The sequence below is a fragment of the Harpia harpyja genome, chromosome 11 (assembly GCF_026419915.1).
Source record: "Harpia harpyja isolate bHarHar1 chromosome 11, bHarHar1 primary haplotype, whole genome shotgun sequence".
Classification (NCBI taxonomy): Eukaryota; Metazoa; Chordata; class Aves; order Accipitriformes; family Accipitridae; genus Harpia; species Harpia harpyja.
In genome coordinates, this window is record NC_068950.1 from 25,207,263 (window position 1) to 25,231,068 (window position 23,806).

The 23,806-nt window shown below is 37.3% G+C and overlaps 1 protein-coding gene across 2 annotated transcripts in view; it reads left to right on the forward strand.

Moving 5' to 3' along the window:
* Nucleotides 1–23,806, forward strand: part of DPYD (dihydropyrimidine dehydrogenase) — a 368,019-nt gene that overhangs the window by 81,130 nt on the left and 263,083 nt on the right. The window contains exon 4 of one of the 2 annotated variants that reach the window (XM_052801600.1): nt 19,328–19,415. The exons of the other annotated variant lie outside the window; for it this stretch is intronic. Coding sequence (XP_052657560.1) covers nt 19,328–19,415 — 88 coding nt within the window. The remainder of the gene's footprint in view (nt 1–19,327; nt 19,416–23,806) is intronic. 2 annotated transcript variants of the gene reach the window in all.

The following is a 23,806-nucleotide window of genomic DNA, read 5'->3' on the forward strand; positions in this document are numbered from 1 at the left end:
GCTTTTAAATAAAAATTTTCAAAAAGCTTGTGTTAAATTAAGTAAGACAACAGCATCTAACTTGATGGTCCATTGGAGCACCCAGGAATGAGGGATAACTCAGTGGTTCTGGTACTGCCTTGGAGGCTTGGATGCAAGTGGTTTCTGTGCTTAGGTTGCTAAAAGCTGCTCAAGTGTTCTGTGCCTTAGTCCTTCATTGTCAAAATGGAAATAGTATTTCTTGGCCTTATAGCTTTGATGGGGAGGGAAATACAAACCAAGAGTGAGAGATGCTCAGGTGCCATGTTTATGATGACTGTCTAGGTAAATGTAGGGAGATAAACACAGACTTTTGTACAGGTGTGAACTTGCCTTGTCTGAGTTCAGAGTTGAGTCTGGTTAGCACAGAGTGAAGCTGTGGCTAGCATAGCTCTGGGTCTATGATAATAAACCCTAGGGAGGGCAGGCAGGGAGAAATTATCTTCGAGTAGACAGTTCAAGTATCTCTTGTAGAATCACAGACTCACTGAGATTGGAAGGGACATAGGGAGGTTGTCTAGGCCAGTCCTCTTACTCAGAACAGCATTGACTAGAGCAGCTTGCTCTGAGCTGTGTCCAGCCAGGTTTTGAATATCTCCAAGGATGGACACTCTACAGCCTGTGTGGGCAAACAGAAAATGGTAGAAGTGTCAGCATTATGCTAAGCCTATGTTTACTGGCAGAATAAGAAATGGGCAGAACTAATTCTTCCACATGTGGTTACGGGCACTGACCTAGCTATACTGCTTCCAGATCCAAGGTGAAGGGTTTTGACACTTTGCTATCACCTGGTCCGCATCCCCAAGGATGGCAGATCTGAACAATGCTGGGGACTGGGCAACACACTGAGAGTCAGTTTCTTATATTCTCAGGGCTGCCGAGGAGATGTCTTAAAGTGTAAGGCTCTTTGACTTGATTTAAGGAACTACATTTCTGCATTCAAAACTGTAACTGACCATTTTCAGGATGAACACTAATCACTGGAGTCACAATGCAGACAACTTTTGTGTTAGCAGGAAGTCATGGTTTACAAAATGGTATTTTTGAAAATGGCTCATTTGTTCATGATACTTGCTTCAGGTATCACTTAGTGCTTTTGTCTGTTGGTTAGTGAGGCAAAAGATGTGTTGCTCATTTTAAAGCTATGATAATAAGGCTGGGTTCTGAGCCTGGAAAAGAAATGCTGCTGGCCTCTATTAAAGGAATAGCGATCTGTAACTGGACAGAAAAATTCAGACCAGCTGTGTTATAACAATATTGCAGAAATAAGTTTGTCAAGTAACTGAAAATGTACCAATATGAAGATTTAGTATAATACAGTGTGCACTTTCATAAAACATCATGTAAAACTAAACATTTGCATTTTGGAATATGGCTCAAATACCTGTTTTGTTTTAAAAGGAAAATGTGGAAATGTGTAATTTTTGAAAAATCAGCAAATCATTATTAGCATATTTACAACAGAACTGTGGGTCTCTGAGCTGTAAATGCTGGTCCCAGAATTAGTGTCTGTAGCATTCTGAAACACTTGGGCTCTCGGGATAGGTTTGGCTTGAGAAATTGGGCCTAGCAAGGTAAGTGTCTGTATTAGTTAATGCTTGCTACTGTTGGTTTTTCTTTTTCTTTCCCTTTTGCTTAATCCACATTTTCCCCTGCTTATCATTCTCCCCCCCCCCCCCCCCCGGATACAGTGTGTCAGTAATTTAATCTCTTATTTCTCCAAGAATAAGGTGGTAATGTCATACTTTATATTCATGGTAAATTAATAAAATATTTAATAGATACTAGCATGAGCCATTATGAACTGACTATGTAAAAAGGTGGAATACTTGAAGGCATTTGTCACATATAATTCATGGATGCTGACTAAACTGATTTCAACTCTTTTGGTTGAGGTGGTTTGTGTTCCACACGTTATCTTACATATATTGTGAGACTATGGAAAATGCTGGAACTTCTTAATTTTTCATCTTAATAGATAGAAAGGAAATATTAAGTCACATGTAAAAATAAGTCTGATTTGTTTGTTCTGTTGGAACATGAAAATTATTTGAACTATTCATTATTAATTCTAATGTTTCTATTGTGAACTCTGCTAGTAATGAGATAGATGCATTAACAATAACCCTTATCGCTCCACAAATGATGGTGAACCATTACTGTCACTCTTGCAAAGCAGTACTGTGAACTATAGTTGAATGATTATGTGACTGAATCTAAAACCAAAATATGATGTTTAAATTTTTTGGTGGAACCTGCCTCTTTTTGAGATTTATCTCTACACAGTGACTTAGGCTTATACTATGGAAAAAGTGTGTGTTAGAGAAGGATTAGGACAGGTATAATGTTACTGGTGTGGCAGTAATAGGATTCATCCAGAGAAGAAATTACTTCAGTTTAAAATATATGAATAGGTAGTGCTATCAGGAGCTATTCAGAAAAAATAGCTTTATATTTTCATGCTAAGCAGAAAAATGCTGGTGATAGTGTAGTACACTCACCAGGCTGATGTTGAGAAATATGTCAGGAGGTTGTGTAGAGCTATTTTCAGGTTCAAAATAATCACCCTAGAATTTCATTTGACTGTGTAACATTTTTTTATCTTCACAAAGGCAACAAACATGCAATGTAAAGTATAAATTTAATGGATATTTTTAATTATGTGCTAGAAAATTACTAATTTGCACTAATGATGGGGAGATCCTTTTATGAATTACTGAATTGTGCAAATTAGCAAGTGAACAAACACAATAAAAAAAAGAATAATGTATCACATAATGTACTTAATCTGTTTTGACATTTGTGGTTCAGTGTTAACTGTTTATGCTAGTACCTCATCTTGCACCGTGCCGGTAAACATACTCAAGTATATTTTAGCAAAGATAATGCTATGCTATCAGTAGAGCGTTTTGCCAAAGCAGTGTCACTCCTTCCTCTGTGCTGAAAAATGGGAGAGTTATTGCCTTATGTAATATATTGTGCATATTTCTATTGTTTTTATTTTAAACTCTGGACAGAGTTTTGCGTGGTCATATTTTGTAAACACAAATTAGTAGAACTTAGGTTGCTGGATTTTAGCATGTGTAAAGCACCAAAATGAATTTGTGGAGAGATCTTTCAAAAATACAGACAGGAATTCTGCCCATAATTAGACTGATTTTTTTTTTTTTTTTCATTTGGGGAATTGATTTTTTTATTTTTCTCTTTGAGTGATAGCTGTCAAATTCCTGTCTCTGTGAAAAGCTCCTGGTCTTCAAAGGGGCTGAAGGGGCTAGTCATGGATAAGGAAGTGAAGGGATGAAGAAAAGACAAAGAGCTTTTACTATTCTTCATTCCTGTCTAATGCAGAAAGACAAACGTCTCTTGATTGGCAAAATATCCCATCTTCTGATTATGCAAAAAATTGCTTCAGAGTGTAGAAAATAAAGAGTAGAGGCTATTTCCAAGAATGTGTTTCTAGTCATAATGTGACTAGTACATTTCAAGCCCGTAGTGAAATGGGAGATCAGAATGGATAACTCTATCCTTCTGCTATTCTAGGCTTGCAAAGGAAAAACAAATTGTATTGACTGAATTACAAGTGACTAAACACCCTTTACTTGCATTTGTCGTTTTCTGTTTCACTGCTTCGTATTACGTAATTGAACACGTATCAGCAGCACAACTAATACACGAGTTAAGTGTTGGTTTGAATTTATATTGATATTCTTTGTTGAACTGCATAACTTTAGTCAGAACTCAGACTGAAGATGAAACATATGTAGTTTGTAGTATCTTTAGGTACCTTTCTTGACTGAACAATGTTTAACACCATCCAGCCCCTCATAGAAAATACAGCCCTTGAATATACCTGAAATAGGACTGGCATGGGATTCTGACACAAAGTGTCTTTCCTTTTGCTGTGTAAAATTTGGAAGCCATTATCAAGATGCCTTCATGCAGGTGAGCTAATTGCTTTTAAAATTGCTAACCAGGCAAGTCCTGACTGAGAAAGGAATCTGATAAAGCAGCAACATCATATACAGTCAAAACTTTTACCGGTCTACAGTAACCCCAAATTGGAATATATTCTGCTGTGATCAGATTCTGGCCAAGGAGGGGGGGAACAATAGCTAGGCTTGCCTGTTGTCTTCCCAGAGCCAGAGGTGCAGGAATGGTGCAGACTGACAGTAGTAACGATCAAGGAGGTTCTCCTGTTGGCTTCATTCGTGGTGAGAGCTGAGATCCAGGGGAGCACTGAAGGCTTTTAGCAACAGTAGTGCTCAGGACAGGGAGAGTGGTGGTTGAGCAGTGATAAAAAGGGCATGGGTAGAGAGCTGCAGGATTCTTACTGCAAAGAGCTTTTAATAAGAGCTGTCTGAGTCTGCAGGTATCCTCTTCTTTTGGCATTCATATAGAGTAGAGAAAACAATTAGCAGCCCTCACTGTTAAGGAAGCTATGCTTGTGATTGTGTTGATATCATAGGCTGTATGGTAGTATCCTATAAATCCTGAGGCATGAAGCTGCTGGAAGTTATCACATGTATTCATCAAACCCTAATGCTTCTGGGTTAGAAAAGAGCAACACTAAAATCACAGTGTCTAAGCCTGGGGTGCAGGAACAATCGGGAAATTGCTAATGTGTACTGTGTGTGTTTTTGTGTAGAGAGAGGCAGTACTAATAGAGGGTGGAAGAGAAGCAGCACTTTGTACTGATTCCTAGGCGTTCTAAAATGTCTCTGTGTGACTTGTCTGAGAAATGCAGTATTTGGATCTTTGTGGAGTACTTTTTTTATATATCAATTTTAACATTTTTCTGTAATTGTTTTCAAATAACTGCGTAAAAAAGAATTGCCAAAAGGCAGGCATCTGCTCATTTGTAGCAAGAGAAACTATCTACCAAAAGAGAATATTTAAATCCTTCCAGCAGGTTTTTGAAAATGCAATGCCTTTGGGAAATGGGAGAAGTATGCTTTTTCAGTTGCACTACATTTGCAGTCCTGCTATATTTGGTGTAGGTCTAACAATCTGAGCATGTACAAAGAAGTGCAATGCCACATATTTAAGAACAAGTTATCTATCAAACCATGGTGAATCAACAGATTAATGATTTTTTTATTCATCCTAAAATTTCCCTGAGCTGTGCTTCTCTGAAAAAAACATTTCTTTTAATATTTTCCAGACAGCACTTAACTGTTGAGCCATCCCAGAAAATGTATTCATTCTTATGCCATTAGCTTCAGTATGGGAGGAAATGTGACAAATACTTTGTCTTTTCTATAATCTTCTTAAAAGGATGTGAAAATTCTTCCTACTTGGGTTGTAAGGGTAAAACCTAAAATACAATATTTTTGTGTCTTCCTTTTAGCAACAAATGTTTGTCCTATTTTTGCAAACACAGATGAACCAATTGTGGTCTAGTTGCCACCTAAGCCTTCTTGACATTAGCAGGCCAGTGCCTTTTCTATGTTTAGCTAGTAGATGGAGTTTTGTTTGCCAACAGACATGCACCTAAAAGGCCATGCTATAGCGTTTAGAAATCAAACCCTTTTAAAAACATGTTCAGGCAGTTGCATTTGAAAATCCTTGTATATAATACATATTTTAGATCCTTTGGGTACTGTTATTTTAACTAGAGTCCTTTTATTTACTCTAATTTTGGAGTGACTGGTAAGGTGCTAAAAATAGGGATTTAATTTATAAGGGAAATGAATACTTGTGTCACTCCTGTAATCCTAAATAACTTGAGAGATATATGAACTCTTAAATTCTTTAAAGTTTGCTTCTCCCTGTGGGACACCTCAACTGCAGATGGAGAAACAGACATAAATTTGCCATTATTCAACATACTAGGCGAAATTGCAAAGGAAGTGTAAACCTCTTAGGTCATCTAGTCCAGTCTTCTGTCCACGTAACGTTACAGTAGTCCTGGTTGGTGAGACTTCAAAGGTTGAACGGCTATCTTATATCCCCAGTTAAGTAGTGTGCATGTAGGAGTTTTTCTACTCTGGATGAATGAAACTGTAATAAGGCAGAAGGATGCAGTGCGGTGCTTCTGTGAACCAGCCTTGCCATCAAGAGGGTCAGGTTCTAAATTTATTTGGTGACCACTCAGATCGATAGAAAGTGAGCCTGCATATTGCCACTACTGTCTTCATAAGTTTTGGTTAAAAAAAAAGAAAAAGAAAGCATTTTGTATTTAAATTATGTATTGTTTTCATGTAAATGTCAATAGTCTGGAGCGTGACTTTGGCTATGTCATTTATTTACATCATCATACTGTGAACGTTGTAAAATTCTTCACAGTGCAAGTGATTATAGCAAAATCTAGATAGAGCACATACATAGCAATCATTCAGTCTTAATGAGTTAGTATATTTACTTCTAGTAAACAAATAAGTCTGAATTTTCAACTATCTACTATTGAAATGTTACTTATATCTTTACACTCAAGATATTAAGAATGCAACATCGATTCTTAGTGTAATTTGTAGAGGGTTTCTCTGCTCTGTGCTGACCTCTGTAGTTTGCCTATATGATTTCTGTTATTGTGTCGTAAAGCTCTTTTCATTTGCTGAGGGGATACTGGTTTTGAATCTCTACTTTTTGAATAAATTTAAGGTAGAAAAGCAAAGCCAAATTAATTCCCTTAAACAGCAAAGCACACAAGAAAATGCCATCTTTAAAAAAAGATGCTTATATATTATAAACAGTGATATATTGTTTTCCTTTGGCTAAAAAATGTATAAATGATACGCAGTTTAGAAATTTAGAACCAAAATAGCAAGCATATTTCCTTTTTTCTGGGTCTTCATGGCTGAGCATATTAATAAGTGACAGTGTCACTTATTAAGGTGTCTTAGACAAACCTCTTTATTTGCAGAAGAAGATGGAAGACAGTCATTGTACACATGCAATTTCTAGAGAAAATATTAAATCTTAGAATTCTCTGCTGAATTCTTGCAGTTTCCACACCAGTGGATCCTCTCAGGGAGAAGACACGAGGAGTGGCACATGGTTCTCAAATACGTAGCTGCATCAATTTTAAGATGAAGAAAAGAGTGAGGACGCTGGAGCTGTTCCTGCTAGTCTGGGTGCTGGGAACTCACTTCTGGAAAACTTGCATTAGGTTGGTTTAACAGATCGCTTAAGGGCTTTCATTATAAGCAAATGAATGGTCTAACTGAGTCCCACTGGGGACTACAGATATTAAAATAAAGCACAGTTAAGCAGTCTGATAATGAACTAAAGTGTTCACCATCTGGCAGGACTGAGCTTTACTAAGGATACTCTGGCTATGAGTTTTAGAATTTGGAAAAAGGTGGTCGACTGGGGTCAATAACTTATCTCCTGCGTGGGAAGAAGCATCTTTATCAGGTTCACAGTGGAAATGTGACTGACGTCTTGGTTTTCTCTGGAGTTCTAAACTGTAGTAGCAGCCAAAAATATTTTTTTTCTACAAGTCTGAAAACAAGGGAAACTGAAACTTTTGAAACTTCTATTTTGAATACAGAGTTCAATGAGGTAATTTGTGCTTTTGTCTGCTTCCAGAATACACTCAGTGTATGGTCTAATGTTCAGGTGACACCACCAGCAAAGCCTGCACAAACCTCCTTGGTCTTTTACCCTCTTTCCTCCCTTCCTCCCATCCCCTACCACTTGCAAATAGCATCATGGGTTTGGAAATTGTGGGGATGCATTGTGTGCAGAGAGCAATGAAGTCTGTCTTGCAAGTGGCTGGATTCTAGATCTAAATCAGATCAGTTCTCTAGTCAAATGGCAGGATGATGGTAAAGAGAGAGCCAGAGAATTCTTTGGTGCTCAGATCCTAAAACTAAGGGAAACGTGAGCTTATTCTGCTGTTACTGCCTTTCCCAAGACTACTTCTCCACAAAGGTTCTTTGTTTAAATCACTCTTGCTTTAATTGTGGTGGAATTGCTGGCATGCCTAAATTGCAAGACAGATGAGCATTAGCACTATTGGTCTGATTGTTAGAGTCTCTGTGGTGCTGTAGTGAGGAAATCGGTTTCTTCTGGGTTTGTAGTTTTTAACTGAGAACATTTTCTTAAACTTCCAATTCATGCATTTTAGTTACATTATACTTCATCATAGATTGTTTATATATCTTAGTATTAAATGTATTAAATGTTTTCGGTACAAAGAAATGGTGGATGTGTGTTACTGTTGTTAACTATGTATTGTACAGAGTGCCATTTGTAAGATGTGCATAGATGATGAAGGCATTTTGGGAGAAAAAACGTCTGTGACTGAACTTCTAAAGTGTATTTTTCCTGAAGTGAACCCTAAGGAGTTTCACTGACATTAAGATAAACAGACAACAGGTGTTTCATATTTTGAAAAGGTAATTTACACAGGATAAGAATCATGCCACATAAAAATAATTTCTTCTCTCCTAAAAAGACTAGAAATAATCCTTGATATAAGTCAAAAAGTCTGTAACGCTTCTGGGAGAAAAGTCCAGGTGAAAGAAGATTATTGTGTACAGGGCAAGCTATAATAAAAACTGTCAGTTCTGTCAAACCTTCTGTCTAAGGTCTATAGAGGATTAAAAGGATATTGAACATCATGTAGCAGCTGTCTCCTATGTGAAAGGGATCACTATTGTGGTGAACATAAATGTACCCATTTAAAAAACTCCATAAGGCTAGGTGTGGCTGAGCCACAAGTGGTTCATTTGGCTGTTAAAAGTGCTGCTCTCAAGGACTTGAAAGAGCACAGTCCAAGTTCTAAATAGGTAGTATCAAGGTCTTATCGATGAGTATGTTTCTTGTGTGTCTTTTGCACTACTGGAATAATACGGGATACCATCAAGTTTGACATAATGAGCAACAAACTATATTCTGTTCCTATGTTGTTGAGAAAATATTAATTAATATGTAGTGTGAAATGTAATCAGTGTTTCCAGAGAAGTTGCAAATTGACTTTTAACTACTTTTTTTGTAACTCTATAAAATCTAAGGTTTAAATAAATATATGTTGTTGACAGTAATAAAAATTTTAGCTATAGTTAGTTTTTCTGGGACAGTTTAATGAATTTTGAATGTTGCTTAATACTTTTGAAAACACAGCAATTTCATAATGCTTAATATGAAACAAAAAGGGAACAATGCTTAGAATGAATATTGCTGTAAATCTGTAATATTTAAAATTTTTGTATTTGAAATAAAAAAGAGTTCTTTCAGTTCTGAAGTGAATGGGAGGAACTAGTCTACTTGATATATCCTTTACTCAGAAGGTGCAGGTTGGTTTGTTTGTTTGTGGGTTTTTGTTTTTTTTCTTTTTGTAACAATGAAGTACGAAAAATGGATAGCTATCCAGATTATGGAATGGATTTCTTATGTATGGGTGGCCCTCATTCTTTAGTACAGTCTTTAGTTGCAGCACCTGCTTTTCCCTAAGCATTCATGTGTTTGGCCAGTGGTGTGGATATAAAGATAAAGCTGAAAATTAAACTCTAGATAAGTAGTTTTTTCTTCTGAAAATGTATCCCATACTTCTGTACATTGCTAAGTTCAACTTTATTTCCTCTTACATTAATTTTAAATAACTAAATTTGAAGACCCAGATTCCCAAATACTTTTTCTTTCATTGTACAAAGCAACAGTCTTTAGGCCAGTTATGTACTAAGTTCTGCTGGAAGGAGTTTACAAAATCATTTTTCAGAGAGCAGTGGTGACTTCTTAGCCAAGCACTTGTTGGTAGCAATTAGGCCATGGAATAGGTATAAGATGTGAGGGCCGATTGCAGTACTTAAATTCTAATTCTAATACAATATTTCAAAATAGAAATTCAAGTACCACATTTGTTGACTTTTCTGTTTAAACACATCTGGTAACATTCAGTGTATTATATAACACTATGGAAACTCTGTAGTTTTGTACAGAGGTCTTATAGGATTATTTTAAACTTCTTAACTGTATCTGGGAGTGTTTGCAACACGCTAAGATAGCTGAGTCTTCCATAGAGGATTTTTTTAAAAACAGTTAGATATGCAAAATAAGAGACTTGTTTTTTTAAATCAAACCCAAATCCCAACGATACCTGTCGGCTTTTAAAGCCAGTGGACAAATCAATGTATTGAATTCTTAAAGCTAATTGAAACGGATACCTAGCTTGTCATTCATGGGAATTGCAAAAATGTAGCAATTTATATACAAGCTTTTTGAAGAGGTACAGTAATACTGCCCTAGTCTGGGACAGACTATCAATAAAGGGACCAGCCAAAGCTCATTAGGGAGGTGCCACAATATAAAGGACAAGAAATAACTGAAAAGATGAGAAGACCAGGAGTCTCCCAAGCACATCAGGTACTGTTTCCCGTGATAGTTTTCTGTGATAGACAGCACCCAAACTGGTAACTGCTGCATGAGAATAACCTCAAATTCCTGTTGATGGAAAATAGGTTGGTCTTGCTGGGACTCAAAGCTGCTGTCTCTGTGTTATCTAGAGCTAAAGTCTGACTTAGTCTCTGACTACTTTACCTGATGTAAACCTAGTGACACCAGTAGTGTCAAAAATGAGAATCGAAGCAGCATTTGATGTACCATGGTCTTGGATGGAGCAGAAAGAGAAAATTTTTATTTTTAGTAGCCCCTTCCAAAACATAGTATGCTGATAAACTGCAAAGAAACCTTTGTCACTTGGAAATGAATGCAAGAAATGGAAAAGAGTAACATTCAAATGAAGAATCAGAGGTTCATTTTGTGTCTTAACTGATAGAGGCTGAGGTGGAATAATTGCTGCACGTAAAAGCATGTAGATGGGTTTGACCTAAGAGAGCTGTGTGGTACATGAGTCTGCACATACTTGTCAGGAACTGTATGGTTGACATAGTCCATTTAAGATCTACCCCTAAGGGGGAAGAACAGATAGGTTTTGACACTTGCTGGACTTCCTTCCTTTATACAATCTGAGAGCATTATATTCATGCACCATGGCAATAATTTTTTGTGAGACATAATCATAATAACTTTGTTTTTGAAGTCAAAGACCTCTGAATGTTGTAGAGCAAAACACAACAAATGGATTGTAAAAACAAAGCGTAGATTTAAAGATGCTGTAAATAAATTGCCCTAGTAAAACTCCAAAGAAGAGGTGGTCTGTATGGGAGTGAAGGAGCTAGTGAAAGGTATTCCATACAGATTCTAGTACTGGTGATGTTAAAATATATATATTTTTAGTAATAATATTGATTTGGTATGAGCTGTGTATAGTATGGTTCACATTTCTATTAGTAACTATTTATTTGATTTGCTTGTTCACAGATTGAGTGTATGAGAAAGCATAAGATGGTTGAAATGATTTGCATTATATATATAAAAATTTCTTTTTTTATTTCTGATATGTCAAAAGGATGCTACAGCTTTTCTGATTTGGCATGTGCTGATATACATGCTTTGTGCTACAACATTCTGTAAGCTGCACTGCTTTTTCTATTTTTAATCAACTTTATATAGCAGTTTTATTCTGTAACATTATAAACTGAAGAAATATGATAAAAGTAATGATATACAAACTATATAAAATGAAGTGGGTGAAAGGCAATAGTCTTTGAGGCTCTATTGCAATACGGTAAGTGAAAAATTCTGTGTCCCAGTAAAATGACAGGAGGAATTTAAGAGCAGGCAGAATATAATTTTCCATGAACTGACTCATAGCAGGCTTCTTGCCATGGGGCGCTGCTCAGAGCACTGCTTCTGAGCTGACTACAGAGCTCTGTCTGGCTGTGTTCCCACCATTCAGCAAGGGTTTAAAAGGAAATCCCACCAATCTGCTTGTCTTCTGTTAGCCACTGTTTGCATATGTCTGATCACAGACCAAGATAGCACAGTCCTGAGTATGCAAAAGAGATGGCGCTAGGCAAGGACAGATTTAGTGCAGGAACTTATGAGAAATGGAGGTTCTGAAGGGCTGGATGGTGGATGGCAAAAACTTGTAAGAACTTATGAGAAATGGAGGTTCTGAAGGGCTGGGTGGTGGATGGCAAAAACTTGTAAGATGGATTGAAAAGTGACTGGTGCACACTCTCCTACACCACTGTCATAAATATCTGCTGGCAGATATTGAGTCACACTTTTTTAATGTTACCAACATTATCCATTAAAATGGAGTTATGCTGAAGAATGATAAAAAGCTATAGGACAGAGAAGTGGAGAAGTTTCAGATGAATGGGGAGAAAAGACTACAGAAAACAGGAAGACAGCCACACAGAGGCAAAGGGGAGAGGAGAGTTCCTGCACTGAAGGGGATTCAGAAGTAAATGAGGAAAGAATTATGGTCGTGTAGAGAGACAAAGAAGAAAAGAGAAAGATGAGTCATTGATGAATGGAATGATTTGGAGTCTATGTCCATGTGATTCACTACCTCTTAAGTGTCTGAAAATAACCTTGTCTCTAAGTGCTATTATTCTGCACTAGGGTAGGAGGTTTTTGTGTCTGAAGACTTTCAACCCTGAGCATTTCTTCCTTTCGATAAAAAACACCTCCCTTATACCTCATGTAGCTGCCAGCAGAGTGTCATATCTGTCTCTAATCCTGTAGAGTACCTCTATTTAAAATTTGCTTCCTCTGGTCATCTTAACTTACCGACAGAGAAGCCTTCCCATTTTTTGTGGGTCTGCCAAAGGTTCACAGGACTCCCAGGTGATTGAAGAGGCAACAGTGATGATGTGGGAGTCTTTCCTTCTTTCTTCACATGTGAACTAGTATTGCCAATTTACATGATACTGAATGTTTTGTTTCTTATTCCTCCTGTGCATTGCTAACAGGCTGGGCATTTCTCTTTCCAGTATTACATATCCAGGACCATGATACCTGCTTGTTTGTATAGTCTGTGTTCACTGCCTTTTATACAGTTTCTAATGCCCATTGTATTCAGAGGCTTTTCTTGGGGATTATCTCTGTTTCTCCTATGGTCCAAAATTATGTGTTCATAGTTGATTCTAATTTAAGATTATTTTGTCTTCATTATTACATTGCACATACACAACAGAGTTCTCAGCCTTGTGTATGAGAGTCCCTTTTTCTGCTTCTTGACTTTGAATGAAAACAAATATTCCTCTAAGTATCATTTGTCTTTGGTATTCATCAAACCCTTGTATCAACTGTTACTGTGTTTTGGTATTTAAACTCAGCAACAAAATCTCCCCGTTGCTTTACAATCTTTTTCTCCTCTTCTATCCATTGGGAAATGTAACAAACAGGAAGACAAAAGGGCATAGGATTTTTTGTTTGATTGTTAGATTTGGCTGTTTTGATTTTTTTAATAAAGAAAATAATGGCAGCAACTCCTTTTTTTTTTTTTAGAGCTGCTAGCAGTAGGTTCTCACCAATGGCTTTCCATTGCAGTAGAGAATCTTTATCCTGACATCTCTTTTAAATGAGCATACATATGTCCAAATCTCTGTTTAGGGTTGTCTTTGACCCTGTTTAAGTACAGCAAGATCAAATGGGGAGAAAAAAGCCTAAATTTTGCAAGATTAGCCTTAAGTGGTTAAAGGATTGAACCTCGAGAGAAAAACTTGTGTGATGCTCTTCACTTCTGTCATCAAAGGCAATGGGCATTCAGCTTGGGAATTATAGATTTATTTCTTCCTTACATGTGGCTTTCTTATTCCACTGTTTACCAACTCATGGTTTAGATAGTGGGGCAAGAGACTTGGAACCAAGAAGAACCTTGAGGTCGTAATTGGGTCTCTTGTGCAAACTGGCCTCTAGTTCGTTGGGTGGAATCAGCTCTACCATTCTCTTAAAATTAATTGACCAAAGCCTTGGGAAGTGTATACAGAACATCATTATGAGACCTGTGTGAAACTGTTATGTGGGTATGTGGGCTATTTCTCTGAGTAGTGAATAAAGTTTTAAAAACTTCTACAAACAGTAGAGCTGGAAGCATTTTTTCAAAATAAATGTTTATGTCCTGCAGAAACCCACATAAATGGATTAGGATTTAATCTGCTTCTAAACCTCTGCCAACAGTAACCATGATAAAGGTTATTTGGCCTGTTTTGTGATATATGAAAATTTGATAGATTATCAGCAATGATCCATTGTGGAATATTACTCCATATTATCTGTTTCACCCCTGGCCTTTCAGCATACATGTGATTGCACTTCAGGTTATATTCTTGCTAGTTAGATAGACAATCTTTTGCTGCAATTTCAGGTAACAATATGACTAAATTGCCCTTATTTGTTTAGAAGCAAAAATGTGTTAAGAGCTGGTCTAGGCCTAGAAATGAGACTATCTGCTGGTCAGATATTTTAACTTTAGAATAAAATACTGGGTAATATTTCAACAATTAAACAATGAAAACTGTTAATAGAAAATGAGTCTTGGCTGTGGCTTCCTTTTCTCTTTTTCTTCTCTACACAAGCGTAAAGAACTGGTTTCTGGTATCATTTTTTCCTAAGGGAAAGATTTTGGTAGAGAAATTTGTTACTTTTTTATCCTTTCTTTTCCTCATTTGATTTCTATTCCTTTTATGCATAGACATACCTCATGGTTTCTTGCATCTTTTTTCCCAATGGGTAGTATGTGTTCCAGAAATTTGTAACTTTTATTTGTCTATTCCATTTTTCTTTTTTATTACATTGAAAAAAAATCCACTACTTTTGTAGTGCCTTTTCCTTTTATTGTCTTCAGATGTTTGTAATCTACTGCTCTCTGTGTTATGTGTTTTGAGTTTTTTTTGTTGGTTTTTTTTTAATTAGTACCCCTGCTATTAGAGGTTGAATGTATGAGTTTGTGTGTATACATGCATGGTTTTAGGTGCTTATTTTGCGCTGACAAGATTGAAAGGTACAAACCTGGTAGCTGATAATGCTGGGCTACTGCATAAGTATCCTTTGCATGTATTATTTGTGCCTGAAAGATTTACAAGCATGCTTACCTTAAACAATAAATAACTTCAGTGTTGCAACATTTAAAAATAAGAAGTTAAAGATTTTAAGTTCACTGGGGATACATATGTATAATTTAACACTGTTCAGTAAGAGATGTAAATTTCGAGCTTAGATGTGTGGGAAACGTGAATTTCTGTCATTATATAGTCACAGGCATGTCTATAAAGCTATGCCAAATGATAATATTTGCATAAATATTTATATAAATATGCTATACTTGCATAGCATTTGTAGGGGTTTTTATATCTAACTTAATTTACCATTTCAGAATGAGACTGAGTTGAACCAACAGCTAAGTGCTTACAAAATGGAAAATATCATTGCTTTTCTTTGAGTTCCTCAAGTTGGGGTTTAGTGGTGCAAAGACTATGGTGTTGCCTTTTACATGGAAATCAATATACATATGAAGTGAATATGGTATCTTTTAAGATTCAACATACCATATATGTTTCTAAAGGAGATGCTGTTCCATGAAAAAATAGGGGAAAAATTGATAATAGGGTGTTTTCTGATAGTTGGAAGGATTTTTCCTATATTTTTACTAAGAAATGCTGGGATATACACTCCGAGATTAGCATAGGTCTGGCTTTGTCTAATGCTCTGGATTTTTATGCAGTCCAGAATAGTACGATGACTTAAAAACATGTGTGTTTCATTTTGTTGTTGGTTTGGTTTTGGTTTTGTTTGTTGTTTTTTTTTTTTAATAGTGAGCATGTAGCTCTTCATTTAAATTTGGTAGGAGCTAGCAGGTGAATTAGAGAATTTTAATCTAAATTTCTAGTTTCTTTTTTACATTATTTAGAACTAAACCCATATTAATGGAATATCCTTGTAAAATGAAAGGTGGGCTTTCATAGGGTGGAAGGACTGTTACAGAAGAAGGAAAGAAACATAATACTTAATGTTTCTTTATATGGGGACATGCATGTGGAATTGAAGCTCGTGGCAATTGTCGATGTATTCCCTTAACCACGGTATTTTGCCTGTGATTTTTGAAAGGATCAATCACTTGCAGCAATTTATGTAATAACTTTCTGGTGGGCAATTCTACTATTTTATTTACGCTTTTTGCCTGGTTCACCAGAATGCAATACCTTTGCTCCTTGGTACAGTAAATGCACTCTGTAATATGTATTATGGTATGGTCAGAGGATAATTTATTGTCAGATAGAAAAATAGGTCAACACTAATGTCACTTGATGATCAACCCCCCAAGTTTAATAAAACACCTCACCAGCACGCATTCTGCACAGTGCTTGATGTTTTATTAGGACTATGGTACCTTACAGTACCTGGCTATAGCGGGAGTGTAATTACTGAGCTGTCAGGGTGATAAGTGGGATTAATGGCAGCCTGGTGCACTTTAGTCTGCAGAGTGCTCAGAGAATCGGAAGATGGTATTATTATAAGAGAAAGTCTGGACTGGCATATTCATGGCACCTTCCCCTCCTCCCCAAAGCTCACATTCAAGTTTGCATTATCTGCCCCCCCCAATTGCTGACATTTTCAACAGCTGTTATTTGTGAACCAGCCCAAAAATCAAAAGAGAAATAATTTAGTAAGGATGTTTGCTAGCCACAACGCGTACACTGCTTATCCTGCTAGATGCTATTCTAGTCAGTTTTGACATGAGATTGTTCTATATATAATCGACAGAAAGGTTTTTTATGTTAAGTACAATTCTTTTGGTCTTGGATACAGGACTGTTGTATTTCAAAGGAAACCACATTCAGGGAAGTGAAGACCAAAAAGTCAGAATGGAATTGTTGCCTTTTTTAAATGCATGATTTTCCACTTCTGTTATTTCCTTCCTGCCTACACAGGCAAAATGATCATCTGAGCCCTCATAGTGGTGTATTTTGTCTAGCATATCTCCTTTTTTTCTGGCTTCTAGTGCTAAAACTTTGCTGTCTTTCAATCTGCTTCGAATGCTAAGAGCATCCCCTTGACTTGGTGCTCTGGCCACATCAACCCTTTGAGGGTCCCCACTGGCCTGCCTTTGCTTGTTAAGGCATTTATAACATGGACCTGTCAGTGGGTAGTGCTGGGCAGCGGTATATTTAACTGCCATGCTAAACCTGCTGGTGCTTTTCTGCCAGAGCCCTCTGACATCCTGACTAGTTAAACTAGTAACCCACTATGGTGTTGAACCTGGATTTAGCTTTATCAGATTTCCTGGTTGTTGCAGCCTGTAAGACCTATTTTCCTTTAAATATTTCCTCTGGGACCTTTCCCCAATGACTAGTTCTGTGAGAAAATCCAAACAGGCACTACCACTTGTGCCTTCAAATTTTGCTGGTGCCGTGATGTCTGCAATACCCAGCTAGATGATAATGAATAGAAAGGTGAAAGACTAATTAATATTTGACATAACTGGCTTTGCCTTCTCTCTTATTCCATGCTTAATTGAAAAAAAAAACCCACCACCAACAAAAAAAGAAAATAAAAGCAATATCTGTGATTGACAAAGTCAAGCCAGTTTTTCACTGCAGGTATTTCAGGCATTTCATTCCTTTTAATGTGCTCTTCATTTCTTTGTGTGTGTAGACCATAGGCCTCTTGCAGCTTTTTTGTGTTCGAAAATATTCTGTCCCAGCCAATGCCACAGTGTTATTATTTGTCATTAAGTAACAATAATTAAGGTGGACTTGTGGAACTTATGTAAGTAGTTGTGCTCAGGTAATAGGTAAAACCAAATTTTATTTCATTTGCCATAGATTGTTAAAACCACAATTTACATAAATTCTGTATGTTAGTAAAACAATATTGAAACAGCATCTGGAATAACTTAATGAATTCTGAGATAATTAGTAGTGTGGCATTTGACCTATGATAATTATTGATATGTAAAACCAAAAGTGTGTACAAATACATTTGTGTTTAATAGAGAACCATTTTACTTCTCAGCTGACTTTTACCTTTTTTTGTTAGGTTTGCTTACTGCAAATTGCATAGACTACCCTGAGGGCTTAATCCTTAGATGGGACTTGTGTGAGCAACCAGACTGGTACATCCTCATGAAAGACTATGCAGGGACAGACAATAAATCTTTGCTACTTCCTATGTTCTAATATACAGTTAGGTTTTGTCATTAGAATCATAGAATCATTTAGGTTGGAAAAGACCTTCAAGATCATTGAGTCCAACCATCAACCATTCCCACTAAACCATGTTCTGAAGTGCCTTATCTACGCACTTTCTGAGTACCTCCAGGGATGGTGACTCAACCACTTCCCTGTGCAGCCTGTTCCAATACCTGACAACCTTTCCAGTAAAGAAATTTTTCCTAATATCCAACCTAAACCTCCCCTGCCGCAGCTTGAGGCCATTTCCTCTCGTCCTATCTCCAGCCACCTGACAGAAGAGGCCAGCACCCACCTCACTACAACCCCTCTTCAGGTAGTTGTAGAGCACGATAAGGTCTCCCCTCAGCCTCCTCTTCTCCAGACTAAGCAGCCCCAGCTCCCTCAGCCGCTCCTCATGAGACTTGTGCTCCAGGCCCCTCACCAACTTGGTTGCCCTTCTCTGGACACGCTCTAGCAGCTCAATGTCTTTCCTGTAGTGAGGGGCCCAAAACTGAACACAGTGCTCAACGTGCGGCCTCACCAGTGCCGAGTACAGGGGAACAATCACCTCCCTGCTCCTGCTGGCCGCACTATTTCTGATAGAGGCCAGGATGCCGTTGGCCTTCTTGGCCACCTGGGCACACTGCTGGCTCATATTCAGCCGGCTGTCAACCAGCACCCCCAGGTCTTTTTCTGCTGGGAATTAGGGATGATAAGAAGAGGGTCTTAGGGATTTCAGCTGGGAGTATGCATAAGACTACTGAATTGTTTTCAGAAGTCACAGACATATCACAGGAAACTCATAGAAAAGTGACTTCAAAATTTATCAGCCATTCTTATTCTTTGGCACATACAGTACAAAGTAATTCCTTCCTCTGTGGAAATGCTGTTGCTTTTGTATGTCTCATTTGTCCAACATCCAGAATCTAATCCACAGTGACACTTCCAGAACTTCGTTAATAAATTCAGATTCACAGCACAGATGTTTTTCAAATAGGAAAATGAAATGGTCAGAAGTTAGCAGTCTTCGATTCCAGGGAAAAAATTACTTCTATGTAATTAGATATTTCCTAATGCTTAGACATGTGTAGTCCATATGTTTGTAGCTGCACCCTACTGCCTTCCTTTGTAAATGGAGTCAACAGAACGTAACCAATCAGTGTGGAATGCAAGTCAATAATGATCATGTAGTGCTTAGAAGTTTTAAATAGAAATTTTATGAAAATGCTCTGTATTATTCTACTGTGGCTTATCTTCTGCCATGCTAACTTGAAAACCTTACACTATTGGCAGCATTTGTATTCCACGTCTCCTTGACACATTTTCTTTTATTCCTGCAGATGCTTAAAGTGTGCAGATGCCCCATGTCAGAAGAGTTGCCCAACTAATCTGGACATCAAGTCATTCATCACAAGTATTGCAAACAAGGTAAAATCAGGCGTGCAGTAGTACACGGAAGCAGAAAACAGCAGTTACTTGCAGTTCTGTTAGTGAGATTGCATTTCAAGATTTATCTTTGTAAAGTCTTAAAAAAAATGGTGTTTACAACAGAGCTTGAAAGTTCAACAATTTAATTATTTTTGCTGCTGTTCTGTGCCCATACAGATAGTGTGTAGTGCAAATCTATTTCTTCATGTCATTTTTCTATAAAGGTTTTGGTTTTGATGGTTTTCAAATACAATGATATTCAAAAAACTGAGCATTACAGTGTAATTATTTAACTTTGCTGCTAAATGAGGTATTACAGTTACAAACCTTTTCTTTCATTAAAGGTTTGTTTTGTTTTTTTTTTTCAAAGAAGTGATTACAGTTTAAATTTGCTTTCGGCAGAAATTTGGCATGAAGGTGGTCATCTCAAGGAATGTTTTCTTGTAGTTTAGAATAAGAGGCTCTGGTAATGCAAATGTAGCCAGTCACTTAGACTGTTAATAAAATACTACAGGAGTAAATTGAACCCCCTCTTTGGAGGTACTGTACCTTTTCCTTTCTTAATAGGCTATTATACTATAATCATAATGAAATCTTAAAAACATTATTCTGATTTTGGTTTACAAATGACTTTTAACAGTCAGAAATAGAAATAAATAAAGATGACTGCAAAGTTGATATGACAAGATTAATTAGGCTGTCTGGGATAGCCTAAAGATGACTGGATATCGATTGCCCCATACCTTTTAAAACTTACTCCCCATCTGTGGAATCATTAGTTGCTGTGTGATTTATTTGTCTGTATGAGCCCAACTAGACTCATAATCTACTGGGTGTGGTACAAAGATTTTCTGGCCGCATTTTATTCTCTAACATGTCTCACTGTTAGAGGCAGCTGACATGGCCAACAAAGCTGGAGTGAAGTGGGCAACAGCAGCACTGCTGTGTGCGAGTTAACAGCCACGTTGCTTTTACTACACTGTGTGTTGTACAGAGAAGACACCGGTAAATTCTGCACCTTAACAAGAAACATTAGGATAAGAGGAGATATTAAGATACATGTATCAATTATAACGTAACTACGTGTTGATGTGGTTTACAGTAATTGGCATTATGCCCAGCATCTGCATATAAACAGTTTTCTTATATAATCTGTACCCTGTCACTGCAGCATTTATTTTCATGAATGTAGGCATCTGTTTGCAACCATAGTATAGTATGCGGCTTATTGCTGCTTATTACCTCTTCCAGGCATCATGAAGCAGGCAAACTGAACAGAGAACGTACAAGGCAGTGATGAAACTGCTAGTCTCCATCTCATCGTTGTGCTGTAGTTTGTTTAGGAAACGTAAAGCAAATTTTATGAAAGTATTTTACCAGGATGGTCTTTTCTTATTAAGTAGTAGTTATGCTACTGCTTTGGGTAGGATAGGGTGATGTGTTGTTGAGGAAAGGAAAAGGGCCTGATTATCAAAACATAAAAGCTGGGAATAAGGAACCAGGGAAGATAACTGAAAACTGCAACAGAAGATGTCAGAAGGAGAACTAACACCAGCAGCATCCTGGAATGATAATTTTGGTGGATCTTTTAGACTGTGATAGCCTCAGAAATATGATGCCCCTTTGTGCCTTTGCAAAAAGGGTAAGTCATTTTAACAGCTGAATTAATTCTGAATTCTGTGAATCCATTACAGAGCAGAGAAAATCAAGGTGGGGTGACTGCAGAGCTTTGAAAGTTGTATTTTGGCAAAGGTATACTGGAATACTACTAGGAAACTGCCTCAAAGGTGTGAGGTGAAGTCTTTGCCCTGCTGAAGCCAATGGGTACACTCTTAGAGGTTTTAATAGGGCCAGATTTAACCTGTCAGATGGGAGTGAGGTGGATCAACCCTACAGAGTTTGGGCTGTTTGATGGTAATTCTTTTAAATCATCTTGGAAGCTGCAAAAGCTAGGTAAGATGCTGGTTTTGTCCCGAGCAGGTGACCTGATCGCTTGCTGTTTTATCAGGAAATCCTGCTTTAGAAAAGAATTGCAAAATACTACTATTCTCTTAGGAGATTTAACATTCTTTACAGAAAAACCTAAGTATCTTAGATTCCTGAAACATACTTAACAGCCTTTCTTTTTCGACCCTATCCCTATCTATCAATAGTTTCTGTATCCACTCTGAAACTAGTTTTTAGAAAAGATATACAATGGTTTTAGTAACTGCTTTTACCTCACGTTGATGCCTGGTAATTGCATAGATGGCAGGAAACATTCACACACAGGAAGTTTAAAAAAGTCAGGTAGTCGATTTCTGCTAGCCAAGATGTTAGGATGGGAAATTGCATGCCTAAAATCAGCGCTCCTTCTGTGAAATCCAGTTCCAAGTGTGAGTTTACATACAGTCTTACCCTTTGCTTTCTTTCCTTACCCTATTGTAAGAAATCTAATGTAGCATGGTTGCGGAAGCATTCCTCTGCAACAGCTCTAATGCTGTCTTTAAAAACAAACAAAAAACTAGAAAACCAAAACAAAAAAACAAATCCAAAAAACTAGAAAGTGAGAAAAACCCACAACCAGATATGCTTAGCAAATAGCTGAAGTCATGGGCTGAGAAAGAAGGCTAGGAAGTCCTGTGTATTTGTGGCCTCCATGTCAATGGCTGTGCCTCCTGTAATTCATGTACCAAGCAACTTCTCAGGGAAATAAACAGTGCTAGAGGGAACCCAACCTTGACTTCATGGCTGCAGTCTGCTAGGCTGAATTTTCCTTTTGATGAATTAGTTTCTGGTGCCTTTGCTAGAAAATATTTCTGTTACAACAAATTCTGTTCTTCAGAAAAATTAACAGTAAATTCTTCTGGTTTCCTTTATTAATAGGATTTTTTTCTACGTATAGGTATGTACTACTGTTTTTACACTATTGCGCTTTGAAACTCATTGCTTTCTGCCAAGCAAGCAATAAATATGAGGTGGAAGTTGAGAGGGGTACTGAAAGCTGAAATGGTTCACCTGAAGGCATGACCCTGGCAGAGTCTCTGTGAGAGCCCACTACCACGGCTGCTCCTGCAGTGTCCTCTCCCCTCTTTCAGTCTGCTGCTCTGATGGTTGGGGTACCTGCACCATATGCTTTTAGAGCAGATAGAAAACAAGAATGGTGTGCTTTTGAAAACCACATTAAAACTATAACTTATAGTTTTGAAAATTTTTAATGGAACCAGTAAGTAATTTTTCACTTTGTTATGCATTTTTCTAAACTTCTATTGAAATAATCATTTGGATATCATTCAGCAATCTGTTTGCTGAATATTTCTGTATTATTGTCATAAGAGTATTTACTTCACATGATCAAGGATATTTTACATGTCATCGAAAATACTTTTCAAAATGTTAAATCTTTTTTGCTGTTTTCACCTCGTAAATAAACTTTCTTTTTTAATCGGAGAACTTAATCTGTTAGCTTCTAGACGAAATAAATAGGTGAAGTGTAGAACATTCAGGTATTTGAGGTCAATAAATCCAGGAATTTGGGGTACACTTTCTAGGCTTATTGAAGTCCCTGTCCTGCTTCTGAAACTTTCTTCATCACTCACTTGAGAAAATCCCTTCAGCAGGTTACCCTTCTACTTGTTTAGAGGAGATTCAGTTCAATAAATTCCTTGTCCTCATCCCTGTGTAAGCAGTAAGCAGTATTGCACGCAGGTATTTATTTAAACATGATTCATTATTAATATGGAGTATTTAGACAGCAGCGTACTGAAAATGAATTACTTTGTCAGGTATTTAAGAGCTCTATTGTATGTAGTTTGTTTTGTTGGAAAACTGCTATAGCAATCATAAAAGGTCAGGGATTCTTGTTCTCTTAAGCCTGAGGCTTTTTAGATATTTACAGGCCATGTACAATGTAGCTGCTCTGGCTGTTCTGCCATTAGACCTGAGCTCAGGAGTAGAAGAGGGACAGGGGAGGAGGGGTTGCTTCTGGGTTGAGAGGGTAATTGAATTGCCAGACTCAATGAGCCTTGAGCCTCTTTGAGAAAAAGGATGTCACTTACGCTGTATTGTGTTAGCTGCTGTGACTCAGTAGAGTTTAGGCCACAACTTCCATTCTCTTTTTCCATACAAACTGGATTACAACTCCACTTTATAAAGGTACAATCTATTCTATTGTGTCTTCTCAGTCAGTGTTTCTTGGTTCATACAGACCGCTTGCGATTGTGTCTCTCAGAGACCAGACTTCAAATTCACCATGCACACATTACTACTTTTGTTTCTAAACATCAGAAGATGGCAAACAAGTATTCTGACTTCCAGCTGTCCTCTCTTTAAATACAGTCTTCAACATTGCAAAGTGTATATTCTTTGTTTTATAATGCACAAGTGCCGTCTTAGTTATTTCTTTCTTTAAA